General features: G+C 54.6%; 1 protein-coding gene and 3 long non-coding RNA genes across 8 annotated transcripts; 1 reads left to right on the top strand and 3 right to left on the bottom strand.

Moving 5' to 3' along the window:
* Positions 1–257: 257 nt before the first annotated feature.
* LOC147581364 (uncharacterized) lies at positions 258–2,204 on the bottom strand. Of its 3 annotated transcripts, none has more exons than XR_015251717.1 (4): positions 1,921–2,204; positions 1,283–1,727; positions 689–1,094; positions 258–598 (listed from the first exon to the last, which is right to left on the bottom strand). It is a non-coding gene; the product is annotated as an uncharacterized LOC147581364 (long non-coding RNA). The 3 variants fall into 3 exon arrangements; XR_015251718.1 differs by having other exon boundaries at positions 1,956–2,203; XR_015251719.1 differs by lacking the exon at positions 1,283–1,727 and having other exon boundaries at positions 1,956–2,185.
* LOC147581365 (uncharacterized) lies at positions 2,064–2,808 on the top strand. The gene is made up of 2 exons (XR_015251720.1): positions 2,064–2,158; positions 2,736–2,808. It is a non-coding gene; the product is annotated as an uncharacterized LOC147581365 (long non-coding RNA).
* SFT2D1 (SFT2 domain containing 1) lies at positions 2,809–18,958 on the bottom strand. Of its 3 annotated transcripts, XM_086708299.1 has the most exons (8): positions 18,805–18,958; positions 12,861–12,947; positions 12,002–12,084; positions 10,744–10,825; positions 8,614–8,649; positions 6,630–6,688; positions 4,922–4,951; positions 2,809–3,319 (listed from the first exon to the last, which is right to left on the bottom strand). In XM_086708299.1, exons 1-8 carry the CDS (start codon positions 18,865–18,867, stop codon positions 3,280–3,282), a joined length of 480 nt encoding a protein of 159 aa, XP_086564425.1. In that variant the 5' UTR covers positions 18,868–18,958; the 3' UTR covers positions 2,809–3,279. The 3 variants fall into 3 exon arrangements, with proteins under 3 accessions (XP_086564425.1, XP_086564426.1, XP_086564424.1); XM_086708300.1 differs by lacking the exons at positions 2,809–3,319; positions 4,922–4,951 and adding an exon at positions 4,960–5,606; XM_086708298.1 differs by lacking the exons at positions 2,809–3,319; positions 4,922–4,951; positions 6,630–6,688; positions 8,614–8,649 and adding an exon at positions 8,660–9,513.
* On the bottom strand, positions 12,954–16,993 carry LOC147581366 (uncharacterized). The gene is made up of 3 exons (XR_015251721.1): positions 15,309–16,993; positions 14,161–14,183; positions 12,954–13,300 (listed from the first exon to the last, which is right to left on the bottom strand). It is a non-coding gene; the product is annotated as an uncharacterized LOC147581366 (long non-coding RNA).
* Positions 18,959–19,662: the final 704 nt, after the last annotated feature.

A 19,662-nucleotide genomic window follows, 5' to 3' on the forward strand; every position in this document is an offset into this window, starting at 1 on the left:
GAGGACCCGCTTCTGTTTTTACGGCCTCTCTGGATGTTAACCTCAGTAGAAATTCCAAGTGACTTAAAAAACGTGTATTAGCACATCCAAAAATGACAACAAACCCGTGACATTAACAATACACCCATGACGCTGGGGCGCCCGGCTGGCTCAGTCAGAAGAACACATGGCTCTCGATCTCGCGGTTGTGAGTTCAAGCCCCGCATCGGGTGTAGACATGAGTAAAAAAATAAACTGGAAAACGAACAATACACCCATCACGTTAACATGTTTTTAATGAAAAATAACGGTATTTGCTAAAACCAACAAATCAGAGACGAGGGGTGGGCTCCGTCCTGCCGGGTTCTCGTGTGATCACGCGTCCACAGCCCCGTGACTCCGCCGTGCGTTCATTGTAGCACGAGTGGACGCACAGGGTCTTGGGATTAGCGCCAAAGCGGGCCCCGGCAGGGTGCCCGGGACCCCACTTTGAGAATCGCCACACTGCCTGCCGTGTTGCGCCAGGAACCCGCCGCTCGGGATGGCGAGCCACAGCGGGGGCTAGGAGGTGAGCTGCTTCGAAAGCGAGACTTCACACGTGGCTCTTTCTTGCAACAGCCTGGAAAAGCCCGAAGCAAATCAGAACAGGACGGTGTGGGGAGCAAAGACACAGGCTTCCCTTAAAACGACAGGCCTGAAGCTTTTACACCTTTTCCTTGGTGCGCTCGGCTTTGCGGAGATGCGCGGTGGCATTTCAGAGGACCGTGGACACCCCGAAGGCTGGTTCACACACCGGAGGTGACGGAATAGTTGGAGACTCACGGAACCGTTTGCTTTGCCTTGCCCTCTGGGGACAGCCCTTTGCCAAGGTCCCCGAAGGATCCCGGTGGTCACCGTTGCACGCAGGTTACCCAACCCCCCAGCCCTGTCACTGCGGCCGTGACGTGAGCAGCACGCACAGCCCCGCGCTGCAGCAGGGCGGGGCGAGCTCACGCGGACTCGTGCTCCGGGAGCCGTCAGGTGGGGCCCGGTGACGTGCAAGGTCGCGCAGAGAAGTGTGTTAAGAGCGGCCTTCCCTCAGTGTGCATCTCGGGCCGGCTCTGCCCCCACGCGTCCTATCAAGCAAATAAATGATCTTCTATCAAGCAAATAAAGTATCTTCAGACGGCAGCGGGGTGGGGGTCCCCGAGGGGAGGACCTGGCCCGGGCGCGCACGGCCACGCGGACGTGCCCCCCCCCCCCCCCCCCCCCAGAGCTCTCTGCGGTGACCGAGCGGCCGACAATCCCGGCCAGGGTGACCCACGCCGGCTCATGCCCCTCCTCGGGTCAGCCAGAAGGCCCTTCTCTGCTTACGCCCGTCGATTTTAATGTTTGGGGACCCCCTATGCGGGGCCAACAGCCACTGCACCTGCCAGGCCGATCTGCTCTCAGGGAGGCGGAGGCGCTGGCCCCACACATGCCCGCCGGTCCCCCCCCCCCCCCCCCACAGCGCTGGCGGAGCCGGGGGGACGTAAGCCCTGAGAACAGGAGGGGCGGCGGGGGGCACCGGGGTGACCCTCCCAAGGACAGGGCCCCGCCCACACACCCTGACCTGCACTCTCTGGGGTCATAAGGAGACTCCCCCGTACCTTCCACCCCCCCCCCCAGCCAGGGCCCCGCCCCGTCCACTCACCCTGCGGGCTGTGGCACCCCGCAGGTGTCCCCCCTCCCCCTGCAGGGCCCGGCTGTCATCCGCGGGGCGGCGGGTACTGTCCAGCGAGCGAGAAGTTAACAAGATGCACCTCACCTCGCCCGGTCCTTCTCCACCACCCCGCCCCCCACCCGCACGTGCCCGGGGGACGCCCGCCACCTCCGCCGCCTGGGCCGGGACGGAGGGCCACCCGGGAAGCCCGGCAGCTCCAGGAGAGGCAGCGCCCGCGCCATCTCGGTGGGCGGACCGACCGGGCTTCTGCTCCGTCCGGAGGCTGAGCCCGCACCTCCACGGCAGGAACGTCCGCCCGAAGTTCTGTGTTCCGTCCTGGGACCCTGTGCACGGACACGGCAACGGGGCCACGTCACCGTACCGCCCCCCTCCGGCTCAAGGCCGATCCTTCTGGTGACGCAGACGGACTCTCTGTGGCTACCGTCATCTACTACCGACACCGAGAATAACCCACTTCTCTGAGCTCCACGCCTCCAGGTCACACCCCGGCCCCTCGGCGGGCCTCCTGCACAGCCCGCTTCCCGTGTGGTACACACCACGCCCCCCCCCCCCCCCCCCCGCAAAGGCCGGGGCATGTTTTCTGGGTTAACCACTAAAGAGCTAACTCTCCCACCACCTGCTCTGAGCCCACATCGTTATCAAGGATCGTCACACCAAGGCCAAGGGCCATGCTGGCCCTTCCCCTGCGCTGCTGGCTATGGATCTGACCACGGATCCACACGTGGGGCGGGGGTGGGGGGGTACAACCTCAGAACAGGAGTGGGGGGCTGGGCTTCACCCCCCCACACCCCCAACCATTCTTCCAGCGCAGGGGTGAACGCAGCTTCCTCCTGGGGCTGCCTCACCTACCCTCACCTACCCGACTTGCCCCGTGGACACTCCTCACACCTCTGGAACCGTCCCCCACGCCCCACCCTCCTCCTCAACTTTCTGGTGTGTTTTTCGGTCTGGATGACACCCTCTTCCCTGCCGTCACCATCACAGTCCTGTGATCTTGTGCAAATGTTCACAGCATTGTTAGGACAGAGACTGTCTCTCATTCATTTTTCTACAGAAACACTGTGTCGTGCCAGAACTCCATCAGTGTGCCCCCCACCTAAAACGTTATAAATTTGATCCAGAAAATATTCTTTGTCCAAGTGTGGATTTATTTCAAAATTGTCAAGATTTATATATTATTTTATTACATATGATAAGCAACTTTTAGCTTAAAGTAAAAACTTTCACATTTAAGGTGTTTTTTAAAAAAAAGATACTTTAAAAACAGACATTTTTAAAAGAGCTTGCGGCACAGTCTTAAATATTCACATCTTAGATGCTGCTTAGAAAAGGTTAAAAAACCAGGGAAAAAATCATTTACAATTGGCAGAGATTAAAAGCTCCTAATCTGCGGGGAGAGCACGTTAACGACACATCATGAATTTCACGTTACGAGTGTTTAACAGTTTAATCAAGCGTGGCCTTTCCGCCAGCACACAAAACGGTCACGACGGTCATGGCAGCTGTAGGGGGGAGTGATTACTGCATCGGGAAAGGCGTACTTCACCAAAAACACAACATCAGTCCTTCCAATGCTCTTTTCAAAGAATTTCTCATTTTCAACTTAAGAGAGAAGAGCAGCATTTAATTACTGCATCCCTGGTTGGGGGGAAAAAAGAGGAAAAACAATATAATAACCTGCCTCAGGAGCAAACGTGGACAACACATTCCCGCCCAGAGACAGACACGTGAGGACCTTTTACAAGAGAACTCAGTGAAGCCATCAAAACATTTTCTAACTAAAACTCTGCTGAGTATCACTTGAAATCAGAAACTGAAATTTCAAAATAATGTTTTAACGTCTGAAATGGCATTTATTTTAGGAAATCTTTTCCAGCACACATGCTAATCTTAATGTAAAGAAACAAACATAAATACCAAAAATAACCTGACAAAAGAACCAAGTTTTAAAACAACGAACTGGATTTTAAAAAGCAAAACGTGTATGACGAATCCTCAGAATTCAAAAAAAATAAAATAAAATTCACAAGACTTCGCCCTTCACATTTTCTTTCCAAAACAGTTTGTTTCAACTATCACTTGATGCTTTTATGCATTTAAAATTACTGTTTGTATACGGATTGTTAAAAGCATGCACCAGTCAGGGCGCCTGGCTGGCTCAGTCAGAAGAACATGAGACTTTGGACCTCGGGGTTAGGAACTTGAGCCCCACGCTGGGTGTAGAGATTTAAAAAAAAAAAAACCTTACTAAATAAAAAAATGAAGGAAAGCAGTGACCAGGGGACTAGAGCTGTGTGAGCAGATTCTATATGCTTCCCTCAAAGGCAGAGGGTTAAGCACTTTCTAGTAGCCTGGCCATGGCTTTGAGCTCAGTCTTACAGGGGTGGTTATCACTTCTAGGTGACCTGTCCTCTTGCTGAGAAACGGCACGACATCTCCCAGCTGGGGCCCCGAGGACAGGCGAGCTACCTATGGTCCCCCTGCTGGACAGCCTGCCCACCTGGGTTGACCCCGTATAGGCACTCATCAGAAAGAATCATCCATTTGAGATGAATAAAAATCATATTTCTACAGTTTCCTTCATTGTTCACGTTAGGCATACGAGTTTGCTGTTTTTCATATGTAACCTGTTCCCAAATTTCACCCAGAAGCAAAGTTGTGCCTCAACAGAGTACTTTTCTGAACCGGTCAGGTTTAAGGTTATAATTAGGTTTTTCCCTCCACAACTAAATTAGTACATTTCTCTGAAAAAAATGCAGGAAAATGGTAGTTACTCTTGACACATAAAATAAATATGTTTCTACTGGCTTCAAACAAACACCGATGTATCAGACCTCAGTTTCTCACTAACTTCCTGTTTTTTTGTTTTTTTTTGTTTTTAATGTGGAATTTTGTTTTACTGGTGTCTGTCCATCCCATTTACCGAGTATTTGCAGTCAGGGAAGGATCAGGAATCTGTCGTCAAAATTTCCTAACTGTAAATGTTTAATTGGTAAAAACAGGAGGTTCCAACCTGGTTGCTACACATGTTCTGAATGGTTTTGCTTTATACGGCAAACTTCTATTGATCTTATTTAAAAAGTAAATAAAGTAAATGGGGGGGGGGGAGCATGCGGAGAGAAAGTCTACGAAAAACAGCTTTTTACATCATATCTGAATGTGCATATCCTAAAATTCACGTAACTGTGTCAAGATCAGCAGAGGACCAGAAACGACAAGATGGAATTTGAACAGTCTCACCTTGCATACGGGATGTACGACAGGCTGTACCTGCAAGAAAAATTCAAAGATGCTGAGACGATCCCGACACCTGCCGCTCTTCTTCGTGCCGAGGGGCCACACTCCAACACCGTAACAAACAAAGCTGCGCGATACTGTGCAGTAACCCTCAAAGCACAGCCCCAGACCGGTAACGGCAGCTTCAGCCGGGAACTTGGTAAACGGGCAAGTGATTGTTCCCCGCCCCCCGCCTCCCGAACAAGAAACTCTGTGTTTTCAGGAGCCATCTGTGGGACTCGACCGCCCGCTGCAGTCTGGGCCTGTTCCGGTAAGAAGGTCGCCCTTTTAAGTCTTTTCGATCAAGAGAGTAAAGCAAGAATAAACGGCATTCCCCTTCAGGGACACGTCAACCATCACGTACAGATGATGCCACAAAATGCAACCTCTTACAGAAAAAGGCCAAGGCCCGGGATTTCCATCTTCCCACGGTTCCCCGAACACGAGTGAAGCCACGCACAGAGAAGCGCCGGTAACACCCGTCGAGGCCGCGACCAGCGGAGGGGAACAGGGCGCAAGGAAAGACTGATCTCGCAGGGGCGACGTCAGAGAGGCTGAAGGCCACGAGCCCAGGCAGGGTGGCCTGACCCCTGCAGGGAGCGCACGAACTCAGCTCTGAAGAAGGAAAACCCTCTGACAGACACTGGATCTGTGACAAACACGGAGGCGTGTGAGGAGGGGCGCAACCAACCCGATCACGCACTCACCGCAGCCCAGACCCTAAAGAGGCTTCCCGGAGGAGGGGAGCATGTGGCCGGGGAGGGAAGGGCGAGGCCGAATACTCGCAGGGACAGGTCACCACAGGCATCGGGAAGGCCGAGAAGCGGGATTTGCAACCATGGGCAGCTGACTCTGTGGAACCACGTGGGTTTGAACTCATTGGGTCCACTTAAATGTGGATTTTTTTTTTCCCCCAATAAATACAACTGGGAAATTTTTTGGCTGGAGATCTGCACCATTTTGAAAAAACCTGGCAGATGAAGCCCGCGGCCGAGGAATACCAAAAAGAATTAAGGAATAGGTGTAATCGTAAGACCACACTACGGGACACATACAGAAAATGCGTATTAATCGACTGTTTCTGTAACTGGCGAAGCTTCAACAGTAGGCTCTTGGTAGTTAAGTTCTGGGGCAAAGGTCATACACAGATTTCCCACGGTGGGGGTTGGTGGGTGGGGGGTGGTGCCCCTCGTGCCGAAGGTCAACTGTATTCACTGACGATTCAGATGGGACGTGCCAGATATCACAGGGCCACGTTCAGCAGAGGGAATTCTCCCTTATAACTATCGGGCAACACGGAGCAAAGAGCCAGTATTCTCCCGGGCTTCTCCCTGACATGGCCTCGCTCGTACACGTCCATCTGGTATTCCCCACATGTGCTGTCGTTTCTTTCTCATACGAGGAGGAAGTAAGGGCATCATTGTGCAACAGCACCCCACCCCCCACCGGTGCGACCCCACCCCTCCCCAGTCGCCACTGAGCGACGTGTGGGTCCCACGGGACACTGCAAATCGCACTCCTCTGACCTCTCAGGAGGTCCGTCCCCTCCAGGGCACATGCTTCGAACCATCACACGAAAGGCTAGACGTTCCCAGGCTCAAAGGCTCCATAGGAAAATGCTTATCGAGACTTAGGGCATTTGAAGTTTCTCGCCAGCCTAAGCAAGACTTACCAGGTCATCGACAAGAACTGCAATATGCAGAACAACAAGGCCAGGCCCTTCTTGTGCCACTAACAACAGCAAAAACAGACAAACAGCAAGTTAGGAATCTTTAAAAATATTTGTCTCAAACAGGTTTCAATTCCTCCCCTTCGAAAATGCAGACAGCTTCATTTACGTTATTAAGTTTTACCGTGACAAATTTGAGACTCGGTAGATCCAAACTTGAAATCTCCGTGAAGCATCTTTCCTTTCTAAAGTCTCCGTATCAATTTAGACGCTGGGAAATACGGGGCACCGAGTGAGTGTCCCCGAAGTAACCGCGCGAGGCTGCACGCACCGGTGCTCTCCCGCCAGCTCTCCAAGTCGACGCCACCTTCACTAAAGTCAACCCTGAAAACCCCACGGAGCTATCCGATCTCTGTCCTGGGTGGGATGTGCACCCTTTACTCCTTTCTCTCTTGCTCCTGGAGTTATTTTTTGAAGAAAAACGGCATTTTACCGTGATCTTCTAGAATAACGTAAAATTAACAGTTTCGGTTTTTTTTTAAAAAAAATTTTTTTTTTCCAACGTTTATTTATTTTTGGAACAGAGAGAGACAGAGCATGAACGGGGGAGGGGCAGAGAGAGAGGAGACACAGAATCAGAAACAGGCTCCATTCTCCAAGCCATCAGCCCAGAGCCTGACGCGGGGCTCGAACTCACGGACCGCAAGATCGTGACCTGGCTGAAGTCGGACGCTTAACCGACTGCGCCACCCAGGCGCCCCAACAGTTTCGGTTTTAAAATGGCCTATTTTTAGAATTGCTTGTTCATTTTTATTTTTGCTTACTTCTTTATTCATTTTAACTTACTGCCTATAAATAAATAGGCTGTTAGACCAAGGCCAAAACTCAATGTTCCATACAGATATGCAAATACTGTTTAATTAAGAACATTCTTTTAGGGGCGCCCGGGTGGCTCAGTCGGTTAAGCCTCTGACTTCGGCTCAGGTCATGATCTCACGGTTTGTGGGTTCGAGCCCTGAGTCAGGCTCTGGGCTGACAGCTCAGAGCCTGGAGCCTGCTTTGGATTCTGTGTCTTCCTCTCTGCCCCACCCCCGCTCGTGCTCACGCGCTCTCTCTCAAAAATAAACATGAAAAAAACTAAAGAATATTCTTTCAGTCATCATTGAGAAATGAGGTGTAAGAATTGTCACACAATTAAAGCTCAGTCCATTTTGACACAGAATATTTCTAGAACATATATGCTACTGTTTTTTTTTTTAATGTGTAGTTTTCTCGATAGCTCACGAACCACCTCAAATCCCTAAGTAGATGGGGGGGGGGGGGCAAATAAATAAAGGGAATAAAGACTCAGGAGCACTGGAAAGTGTGCTGAACTTCAGGCTAATGAAGAGCTGTTCACCTTAACAGTAACAGGTATATTGAAGTTCTTTTGCCCGCCCACCCTTTTTAAGCGATTTTACATCTTCTTAAAAATTAATTAATTAAAGTAACCTCTGCACCCAACGTGGGGCTCAAAGTCGCAACCCCAAGATCAAGTCGCACGCTCTTCCGACCAGGCCGGCCGGGCGCCCCCTTCTGCTAATTTGTTTTGGTTTGTTTTCTTGCCCTTTCTTCTTATTAGTTTTGACATCTTGCGACTCGAAACGCACTCCCTCATCAGCAGCCTCCTCTCTGCCGCAGGGGATAGGATGGCCCGGCTCGCGAGCACCGCAGACGAGAGCAGACAGACCCCAGCAGGAGCCCCTGGGAGCCCAGGAGCCGTCAGGGTCAGGTCAGTGTGCTCCAGAGGCAAACAGGAGCCCGCCTGTGTCGGATGGCGGGGTTCATCGCGAGTGGAGCCACTAAGCTCATGTCACGATACACAATGTTAGGGACACCCAACCTCTGTGGGCTTCAAGAAGCAGACTTTGAGCTCCTTTGGGACAGCAGGGTGAGCATGACGGTGAGGGGCCAGTTAGCAGAAAGCAGGCGCAGCTGACATACTTACCCAAAGAGCAGCGCACAATGTAAGTATGAAACACAACTATAGGAAAGGAAAGAAAAAATTGCAAATGTGAGTCCTTTCAAAACCTTAAAAAAAATCATAAACTAATCTGCATCATTTGCATGCATAATAAAACTACAGGACAAGATCAGAGCCGCGGCCAAGTCTAGCCACGTTCCACACTGCGTGCCAAGTTCATCCTCCCCTCAAGTCCGTGACTGCAGTGTTCCCAGGCAAACTGGAAGCTCCTAGTGAACAATCCGTTGATCAAATCAACGGAAAGGATGTTTGAGGAATGGCTTAGTGATATCAGCTGTTCTTTTAATTTGATCTTTGATTTTTCCAATTCTTGTATAATTAAATCTATGTTCTATTAGTTTCAGGTGTACAACAGAGGGACTCAACCCTTCTACACATGACTCCGTGCTCGTCACGACACCCACCCTCTTAATCCCAGACAACAGCCGTTCTTACGAGCACTTGTGTTTGTGTCTGGTAACAGAATATCGCCAACAGACTGCTTAGTACGACTGGGGACGCCCAGTAATTCTACTTTACTTAACTCTACAGAAGGAATCTACTGTAATGATTTCCATGCAGAAGATGACAGCACCACTCCACATCCCTGGGTCCCCCAAGGGGCAGGTGACAGCAACAGTGACAAGCAGGAGGCTGGCGGACAGAGAGCCCTAGGCTTTGACGATTCGAGTGTTAAATCGGTCATTCGGTCCAGACTCCAGTAATCTTCTCTTGAAAATGAGGACGCTGTCTATCCACATGCTCTGAAGGGCTCTGGCAATGAACGAAGCAGAACTGGTCTGTGACGTGCTTGAGGTGGGGGCTGGCACTGAGGAGACGCCACGTGAGTGGCCGGATGGGCGCACGGCCATCATCAGGCAAAACCTTACGTGAGCAGCAAATGAGACCACACAGAACAGTCAGGTGGACATGCTGACTGGAGTCATCACCGAAGTTGTGTCATATAAATACTTAACGGTCTCTTCTGGGAAACGGTCTACATTTCTAAATGTTTGCACAGCCTTCTCCACTTGATGCTTATACACGACTAAGACGGGTTCCAGGAGACTCTACGCAAAGCCAGTCTCCAAAAAATCCTAGTAAAATATAAACTTCTCACGGTCTAACAGCATGAGATAACTTCCCAGTAACCTAGACAAAGTTGAGTGTTAAAGTATCGCTATACGTGCTAACACACGAAATTCTAACTGGAAAAATCGGAAATACGGTCCTACACTATGACGACAGTGAAAAAGGACACGAACGAGAAGTTAGTCTGAAACAGGTGTTCCCTCTGGTAACGAGGCGGGAGGAGACACACATTTTGGTTGAGAATGAGCTGCATCTAGAAGCTTAGCACTGGTTACAAGGACAAACCGGCCGATACGACTGACCTTACAGTCCACAACGTGTGTTAAAGAGGCAAGAGGAAGCCGCCAGAGACACAGACGAACACGCTGGGAGCCGGGGGCTCAGTGCACACAGGGACACTCGAGTTCCTCGGCCCGGGGCCCCAAAACGTCAGCCGAGAGCCCAAAATGTGCGACGTGAAAACGGTTACCCGCCCCTCGCCCGGTTCACAGATAAAGAGAACGCCAAGTGTAGGGTGACAACCTGGCAGCCGTGCACAGTCCGGTGACAGGGACCCGGCACACTCACAGGTCCGGCCACAGAAGCCATGCTGTTGGGAGTACAAACGGTGACACGGGAAGGCACCAAAGCCAGGCGACCGGCTACGTCAGTTGAGCCCAGCGTCCCCGAGAGGACTCCAGTGGCCCCGGAGGAGACCTGTACTCCAGCCCCACCTCCCCGAGAGCACACACATCCGGTAAGAGGCGCTCTGCGGGGCTTGGAAACAGCGTTCAAGCACCTCCCAGCTCCGCTTTGAACCCACGGAGCTCCGGAGCACGTGCAACAGAAGGCGGGATTTACCGAGTCGGCCAACTTAGGCGATGCTGTACCATCTACCTCCCGCAGACACACAGGCTTAGGGATGTGAGGATGACATACAGGCAGCGAGAGAAACACAACAGTCCAGACAGAAGGGCGGGCGACCATCTGCAAAGCAGTAACGCAAGACACGTCCAAACGCTTGAATTGTCAGTGTTTACTTACAAGCATGATGATTGTTGCAAGCAATCTTGTCGTTTCAAACATTTTCTTCAGCTGCTTCATGGGTCCCATTAAAAAGCACGTACTATTTGAAACAAACAGGAGCAGAGATGAATCTATCATTTGTCTGGCCATATAAACAAAAATGCTTTCAAGAAAAGACATCCCATGCTGGTTTACGAATACAAATTTCTCACTAAATCACTTATATTTTCCTTTAATATTAAAAGGAAACCTTTGTTTTTTTTAAAACTTGTTTATTTAAGTAAGCTCTAGGCCCAACGTGGGGCGTGAACTCATGACTCCGAGATCAAGAGTCACGTGCTCTACGGACTGAGCCAGCCAGGCGCCCCAAAAGGAAACTTTAATCTAGTTTCCTATGACCCACATAAATGCCTTTTTACACATTACTGGTGGTCGGAGGGATCCTGAACTCACAGGTGACCTGCTTCCAATCTGTGCCAACTCAGTCACTACCCTTCCTCATCTCCGCCCGTGACGGGCCAGAGCGATGAACGATGCCCTCCGGACACAGGTCCGTTTAAAGCCCCGGACAGCGGCAACACATACACGTGCTGAGCTGGGCTCTGCTCACACCGGAGCCTGGAAGGGAAGGCCTGCAGGCACAAGCCCAGGAAAGCGGGCTGAGCTTGGCCTCAGCTCACACAGCTTCACAGGACTACCTCTGATCCAGAAAGTTCCGGAGGAGACAGAAGGTCACCTGGGAAAGCTAACTCCTGCCTCTGACACCTACTTCAACAGACCTCCAAACACCCAAACATGCACCAAAGATCCTCAGACAGGAATTTGCGAAAGCCCGATCCGAAATGCCACTGGGCTCGCTGGTGCTCGCCACCATTAAGGCCGGATCTTCGGGCTGGTCGGCTGGAGGGCCGGTCCTTTCTCTCACTAAGACGAGGCTTCACAAGCAGGGAGCGGGGCTCCGGAGGACGGTCTGGTGGGAAGTGCGCCTGGTCACCTCACTGGGCACACCCCCGGGGTAGGGACTCACCCAGCTCCAAGGATCACACACTGGGGTAACGGAGAGAAACACCCGGCAAGTGCCCCAAATGCTGGCTCCCCCTGCCCGCCCCACTCCGCCGCGCCGCTGGCCCACGGCAGGGAACGATAAACGTTTCCTGCGCGAACATCAACTGTGCAGCTACAGAAGAAGACCCTAGCAGGAAGTGCTCACCGGGAAGGAAGACTGCGATGGCAACAGCAACCCAAACGACCCGAAGAGCCCGGCTTCTACACGTACCTGGCCAGCGCGGCGATGTTTCCGAGCGTGTAAAACACTGCGAAAAGCTTGACGCCCCCGGGAAGCCACAGTAATCCAGTACCCTGAGTTAAGACAGATTTTAAAATCATGACACCACCGGGACAGCTTGAAACACAAACGCGCTACGTATGATCGTTACATAATACGCAGTTTAAGCATAAATGCACCAATGCAGACTTTTCGCAGCTTTAAAAAGGCAGTTAACTTTCCTTGTCATCGACTCAGCCTTCTGCCTGTTTTGCGGGTCGGTGCGCACAACTTAGCGGTAACACAACCTCCCCTGCGCATGTGAGTCAACCTCACTCTTACGTCAACAGGCCTGGTAAACGGCAAGTTAAACAAAGTAGTTAAGGCATCTCGATTCCTAACCCTACAGCTCTTTACACACATGGGGTTTTCTTAAAAAAAAATGATTTTCGGGGTGCCCGGGGGGCTCAGTCGGTTGAGCGTCCACCTTCAACTCAGGTCATGGTGTCACGGTTTGTGAGTCTGAGCCCCGTGTCAGGCTCTGTGCTGACAGCCCCGAGCCTGGAGCCTGTTTGGGATTCTGTGTCTCCCTCGCTCTCTGCCCCTCCCCCGTTCATGCTCTGTCTCTCTCTGTCTCAAAAATAAATCAACATTAAAAAAAAAAATTTTTTTTTAATTATTTTCACAGCCCCTAAACCCCATGAAATGTGAACGCCTCCCCGTCCTGATCTCCTCGCCCCTATCTCAGGCGACATACATCCCGTGGAAACAGACTCACTGCGATCGACTACAGGCTGCTCGCTGCCACTACACGGGGTCATCGGTCTGACAAAAAGTAAAAGCGATCGGGCAACACGAAGCTTTAACTCACAAGGATAGAGAAGAGAATGCCGCACACGAAGCAGATCGCAAACCACTTCAACCTGGTGTTGAAACTAAGGGACGAGGCATCCAGGACCTTAAAGAGGAAGGGAGATCAGAACACGTTCTTAACCTGCCATGAACCAATCTGATTCTTTATGCTGAATTATGGCCCAGTTTCATTTTAACCCATATGGGGAATCGGTCTTATGCTGCACATGGTCGGGCCTTGGAGAAGAGCCACAGTCCACGGCTGCCAAGGGAGATGTGAACATGACCTGGGACTCACATGGTCCTGAGAAGCCGGGAGCCCTGCCCAGGTGTGAGAGCAGCTGTGACAGCAGCCCTGGGCTCCTGGTTCTCCAGGGCCTTACCTGGGCGGGACGCCAGGCACACATGGACGTGAACCAGTGGACACAGCGTATGATGCGTGTTATAAAATACTCAGTGCTTAAAGAAACAAGACAAGCGGACTGTGGACTGATGATGCGGAGACGGTCCCGGCACGCAGGGATCACCGCCTCCCCGCATCCCCGCCGGAGGTCGCATACAGCAGGCTCCCTGATGCAGAGCCTGAGACAGGGATCTGGAACACGAACTGCTCTCAGGAGAAACCCTGTAGAAAGTCGGGGGGCTGGATGGGGAAGGGGGACCTGATGTGGCGTCGGCTGGAGTTCAACCCCGGCCTGCAGTGTCACCCCGCACCTCAGTGTCACTTCTGCCTCGAGGCAGGGGGCCAGCCTTCCGGAACCCACCTCCCGTCAGCCGGTCCCTGGCTGTGGGCAAAGTGGGGTGACTGCAGGACATCCAGGGTGAGCTGCTGGGAGATGGGTACACCCGCCCCGCGACGGGGACCTGGGCAGCCAGCAGGGGTGATCATTTCCATGCGTTATAAAAGTTCACTTAAAACCAACTCAGGAAAGCCCTCACCCATTATTAAAAACACATTACTGGAAAGATCATTTATGCTAGAGCAAGAGCATTCCTGTATGCTGTGCAAATTCTGACCAAACGGTGAGGGAAGAGAGCGGCAGTGACCCCGCTCCTGACACACTGATGGGGGGGGCGGGGCAACACACTCTTGCAACTTCTGTCCCAGTGAGGCTGGGGCGGGACAAAAGCGGCTGCCTCAAGAAACTAGAAACAGATCTTGAGAACTCATGTATCAACATGTCATTTCTGACTTACGTTACCGTTACCGTATATACTCAAAAATGAGACACGCTTAGTATGTATTCTCGAGAATAATGAAGCAAAACCAGAAAATTTTATATGCGAAAGCTCAAAATACCTTTGGCTACATTCCTTACCTCGACAGGTTAGTCTGGGAGTCCTTATGCAGCATGAAAAGTAGATAAAAATAACTAAATAAAGATTGTAAATGTAACACACATCACTTTTTAACACATTTAAGAAATGTTTTTTCAAAAATTTGCTTTAATTCCCATTCTTGCTTCCAGCAACGTCCCCTGTTCACAGAATCGCTCCACTGTACGTGCAGGCTAGACCGGCCGTGAAAACATCCGAACCTCATGGGACCAGAAGGGCGCCCGCCAACAGTGTCCCTGCTACACAGAGCACAACAAAGCCCAGAGGTGGAGCACGACACGGGAGGCGGCCCACGACACGTGCAGGGCAGGGTCCTCCGTGAGCCCGACTTCCGAACGGTCAGGGTGAGGACACCGTGATGCGGGCGCGTGTCGTTTGCACTTTCTCTACAAGTTTAACTCACCCCACTGTTGCTCTCCTGTCGGCTCAGCTATTTGCACAACAGGAGGCGTCTCCCCCTATTACCATTTCCACGGGGTGATCTTAAAACCGAAACCAAAACGAGTTATTTCTGTTCGTAAATACGGAATACTCAACCCACGAGCAAAGACCGGTCTTGAGCTCAGCGTAAAGAGCTGAAGGTGAGCCGACGGCGAACACAGGCAACAGGTGTCCAGCGACTCTCCTGAGTGGGATCGTCACCCCACCTTCCCGGGCGCCCTACGCCTGACCCAGTCCCCTCCCCTGACTGGCAGACTCATGCGTCAACGGCCACCCCTGCCCTCCCCACTCCTGTCACCTACTGCTCTCTGGTCATCGTCTCCCACTCGGGACCCCTGATCACAGGTCCCACCCTGCATCCCGGCAGAGTGTTGGATGCTTTCAGCATCCACCCGGACAGCCCGGCCTCCCTGTGCCTCGCCCCCTAGTCCCCGTGACCTCTGCCCTCCAGTGCACTCAGTGAGCCAGGCCACTCTCACCACCCGGAATCAGCCCACGTCCAAACTTCAAGCGGCAGCTGCCGGCCCCCGACGGTGGCCGTGCTGATTCAACTGCTCGTGTCCTGGCTGCACCGCGGCCTCTGGGTCCCCTTAGCCAGCCGCCCCGGTCCTCCTCCTCCCTTCTGTTCTGCGGAACTCCCACGCCACGCCGACTCAGGAGGGCCTTTGGAATCCCCCTCCCGCCGCACCCATCTGGCAAAATCCCACTGCGACTCCAGCCTGCCGTCCTCTTCCTCTGGGCGGTCCGACAGCAGGACGGGGGGCTCCCAGCCAGGTGCTCAGGCCATCGGCACCTTCCGGCGGGCCCTGCCTGCCCGGCAGCCTGACGTGACACAGCGATGTCTGTCTGCCTCTGGCTCTGCGGCCAGCTGACTGCTCAAACCTCCAGTCTTGCCCTGACACTTCCAGCGGGCAGCTCCCCGTCTTTCACAGGAAACGGAAACCATCAATGCGCCCTCCCTCCACCGTTTGCCGCCGAACCGCCGCGCCGACCTCGAGAACCTCTCTCCTTTCCCTCAGATCACCACGGAGGTCGGTGCGCCCTGCCCTAGAGCCCAGCCCTCCACCTTCTCTGGGAACCTGCACTGTCAGCTCCGCACCCCCAAGAGCGCCCCGAGTTCTCTCCCTGAGACCATGTCTCTCCACCTGTCCCCGTGATCGGGCCTCTCCCGTCTTGAAGAAAAAGCTCGCCTGATTTCCCTCCGGCCTCTGCTCATCCATTCCGCAAATACCTACGGAGTGCTCCCGGGTGCCAGCTCCAAGGGCCGCTCAGGGTCTCGCCCTCCCTGCACCTGCGCCCCGCACCTGCTCCCTGACGTCAGGCTCCCGCGAGCCCTTTGCGTGCTGCTCCCCTGACAGTGAGTGGAGCCCCGGGCAGGGCCGAGTCCCTGGGGGAATGGCCCAGAGGGAAGCCAGCCCTTTCTGGGTTCCAGCCTCCTGCTGCGTCTATCGCAGAAAGTGCTCCAAGGCAGGAAGTGCCCTCTCTCGTGGCCTAGTGCTTTAACCGCCTACTGGGGGCGGGAGGGGATGACTTCAAACAAGCAAATGCCCAGCGAACAGAACAGCAGGGGCGGGATGTGCTGCAGGGGAAATCAGGCAGCTCCCAGGCTGGAGGGCAGGGAGGGCAGCAGCCAGAGCGGGTGGTCCTGCTGAAGGCCTCTGGGGACGTGCCTCGAACTCTGGCCTCCACCCTCCCCACCCTCAGCAGGATGATGGGGCAGTGCCAGATCTCAGATCCCTCCTCCACTGTCTGGCCACCTCCCCAGTCTGCCCTGAGCCAGTTCCATCAAGTCCTCCAACCCCGGCTCCTATGCGCCCCGGCCACACTCAAGGGACACCACCCTAGGTATCACCAGCAGCTCCTGGCATCCTCCCCACCCCCCCCACCCCAGCTGTGCCCTGACCGGCCCGTTCCCCGCTGTCTGCACTCGCCAAGGGGGGCCCCATCTTCTCAAGAACCCCCCCGCCGGTCCTGATAACTAGGGGGTTCACTCTCCTCCCTTCCTCAGCCCCAGAAACGCCTCCTCCAAGATCCTGCCATCACGCCAGGCCACCTGCTGCTGCTTCTCACTGTTGTCACTACCACCCCCTGGGTCACCCCCATCACTGCCCCATCACAACTCTTGCTCTTGTAAGGACTCTGCACGGGGCTCGCCACCATCCCCCCACTCCTGTCTGAACTCCTGGTGACTTCATCACTGCAGTAAGCCAGCTTCCAAACTCTAAGACTCTTGGTTTCTCGAGCGTCTCTCCTCCGAAGGTCAAATTCTGCACCTTACGTCAACCGAGCCCCTTCTCTCTGGCAATAAACACACCACGTGTCGACAATCTCCGTGACCTCAGTTTCAAGCGTCCTCCTTCCGATCACCAGCCCCTACCCTCCAGCACCCCCCGACCCCCACCCTGGCTGCCCTCCTATAATCACTCGGCCCTCTGTCCCTCTGACGCATTCACTGGGCAAAATGTGAACCCTGGTGAAATCCAACTCTGCCAGCCCTGCCCTGCCCTCCTGCTGCTGAACGTGACTCCCGCTTCAAATTCAGGACCACTGCCCACAGGTGGGGCCCTGTGCTGCGAACAGTCCCAACGCTGCCCCCCTCCATTCGTTTTCCTATTCTCTAACCAACCACTTCGCACCTCCTTGAACTTCAACGCTCACCCCCTCCAAACTTCCACCTGGCAACCTCATTTCCTGTTTCAGTGTGGACAGCTAAGGAGTCGGGGGAGAATCCCCTCCCGCTCTGAAGGCAGCACCTGGAGCTGTGCCACACGCTCTCCTCCCGTCGCCCGCACGCCAGCCTGCGTGAGCTGGCCAAGGCCGGCCCCTTCTCTTGTGCACACGTCCCATCTCCTGGGATTTTCCCAACCACTCCTGGACGGCACCCCAGCAACGATCCCTCTCTTGACTGCATCGTCAGCTTCCCCCTTTTCTGGACTATTCTCAACATCTCTCTCCCCTCTAGACTGTGGGCTCAAGCAAAGGGGCACTATCACCTCCCTGTCCCCAAGGCTTAGAGCGGCTCAGTACAACAGAACTTTCCGCCACGAGATGTCCCACTCACGTACTGTCCTGTACAGCAGCCACTAACACGTGTGCCTCCTGAGCACCTGAAATGTGACCCGTGTGACTAAGAAAGAATTCCAAATTGTATTTAATTTTCACTAATGCAAACGTAAAAAACCACATGCAGCTCTGGGTCCTGTACTATATAGCACAGACGTGGGGCATAAGGTGGGGAACAAAAGAGTGGCTCGATCAATGAGTTGGGTGAGCCATTACTGCCCCAGTGGCATTTCTCACACTACCTACCGCTCGTGGATTCTTGTGTTGCCACTGTGATTGGCCCAACTGGTCACAGCGTCCCCTGAGAGCCGAGGCTTCTCCGCCAGCCCCTGAGCCCCCACAGACTAGCCTAGAACCCTGGCCACAAGAAGTGCTGAGTGAACACGACAAGGAAGGGAGATGGGAATGGAAAGGGACTAACAAACGACCCTCGGGCAGCACTATGGGGTTGTAAGTGCCCCACTCCCGGGACAGGCCAGTAACGGCTCGTCAGCATGCGCGCCACAGAAACACTTACAAAGCAGTTCCTTCTCCACTGCTATTTTTAACCCTCTCGCTAGAGGAAGTAACCCTCATCAAGCCTCCCGGCTCAGAGCGCAGAAGCAAAGGATGTTTTTGTTTTACGTTTAACCTTGTGGCAGGGGCTGGATGCCCTAACGGACAACTTCTAATTCCGCGTATTTCGCTTTTTCAACGACCTTCCCCGCCCCTCTCCTGCGTCCCTACTCCCAAAAGACACACGCACACACGCACTCCCAGGCCTCGTCCGCCTCCACGGCGGACGCACGGGACTGTAAGCTCTGGGCTCGCTGCGGCTCGCAGGACAAAGCCGCTGCCCACCTGCTGGCGCTGCCCAGCCGGGTTCAGGGTCCAGGCCGAGCGCAGCAAACCCAGCGGAGCCGGGCTGAGAGCGGCTGGCTGATCCGGGGGCGCGAAGACGGGCAGCAGAGGGGCTCCCGAGGGTCAGAAGGCCAAAAGCGGGGCGTGGGGTGGGTCTCAAAGCGAGCCTCTGCAGACGCCACGAAAACCGGGGAGGCTCCCCAGAGTCTCCCCGGGAGGCGGCGGAGTCGTCCCTCCGCAACGCGGCCCGCACAGGACCTCCCCCCCGCCCAGCCCGCTACCTGCGCCGTGAGGCCCTGCTCCTCGTCGTCCTGGCCGCTCAGGACCCGCCGCAGCTTCTCCATGGCCCTGCTCCGCCGCCGCCCTGGCGGCTCCCGCTTGCCGGCCCCCCGTGCCCTGCCGGAACCCGGAACCAGGAAGCCGGAACCCGAAACCCCACGGGACCGGAAGTCCGGGCCGCCCGCTTCCGGCGCGCCCGCGCGGCCCCCCGCCGCTATCTAGCAACGCGCACCAGCGCGCCGGCGCCCGTCTGGCCGGGGTCGGGGTCCGCGCCTGCGAGCGGCGGGCGTGGGCGTCGCGGCCGTCGCTTCCCTCCCCTTCCCTTCCCGCCGGCCAGCCTGGCGGTGGCGGTGACCACCCCCCTCGGACCGCGGCGGGCGCCGCCTCCCTTCGCCTGGCGTCGGGTCGCGGCGGACGCACAGCCGTTGCTGTAGGACGAATAGACCCGCGAACGCGGGTCCTCGCGCGTGGCGCTCCGCACCGCAGACACACGGCGGGTGCCCCAGACCGGAGCCCCGGCACTGCAGCCCCGACACCCGGTACTGCGGCCCCCACGTCCAGTCTTGGAGCCCCAGATCTAGTACTGCCAGCCTGTCCCCCAGCGCTACAGCCCCAGCGTCCGGTACTGCAGCCCCAGGGTCTAGCGCTGCTGCCCCGACACCCAGTACTATTAAGTCCTGCGTCCGGCACTGCACACCAACATCAAGTGCAGCGGCCCCAACAACCGGTGCAACAAACGTGATGTTCAGGCCTGACCCCAGGAGACTGCTGAGGGCCGTTTCGGGAATACTGGCGGGGGTTCAGTTCTAAAGTGGACATCTCCTTACTAAGAGTGAAGTGCTCCAAACATCTGCACTTGG

This window comes from Puma concolor, chromosome B2 (assembly GCF_028749965.1).
Source record: "Puma concolor isolate L17-30 chromosome B2, mPumCon1.1.hap2, whole genome shotgun sequence".
Lineage (NCBI taxonomy): Eukaryota > Metazoa > Chordata > Mammalia > Carnivora > Felidae > Puma > Puma concolor.

Excerpts from the sequence above, each read along its gene's own strand:
- SFT2D1 (XM_086708298.1), bottom strand. The coding sequence starts at position 18,867 with ATGGAGAAGCTGCGGCGGGTCCTGAGCGGCCAGGACGACGAGGAGCAG. Across the intron at positions 12,948-18,804 it reads AGCAGGGCCTCACGGCGCAG|GTCCTGGATGCCTCGTCCCT; the intron begins GTAGCGGGCTGG and ends TTCCTCTTTAAG. Across the intron at positions 12,085-12,860 it reads GCATTCTCTTCTCTATCCTT|GGTACTGGATTACTGTGGCT; the intron begins GTGAGTTAAAGC and ends GTCTTAACTCAG.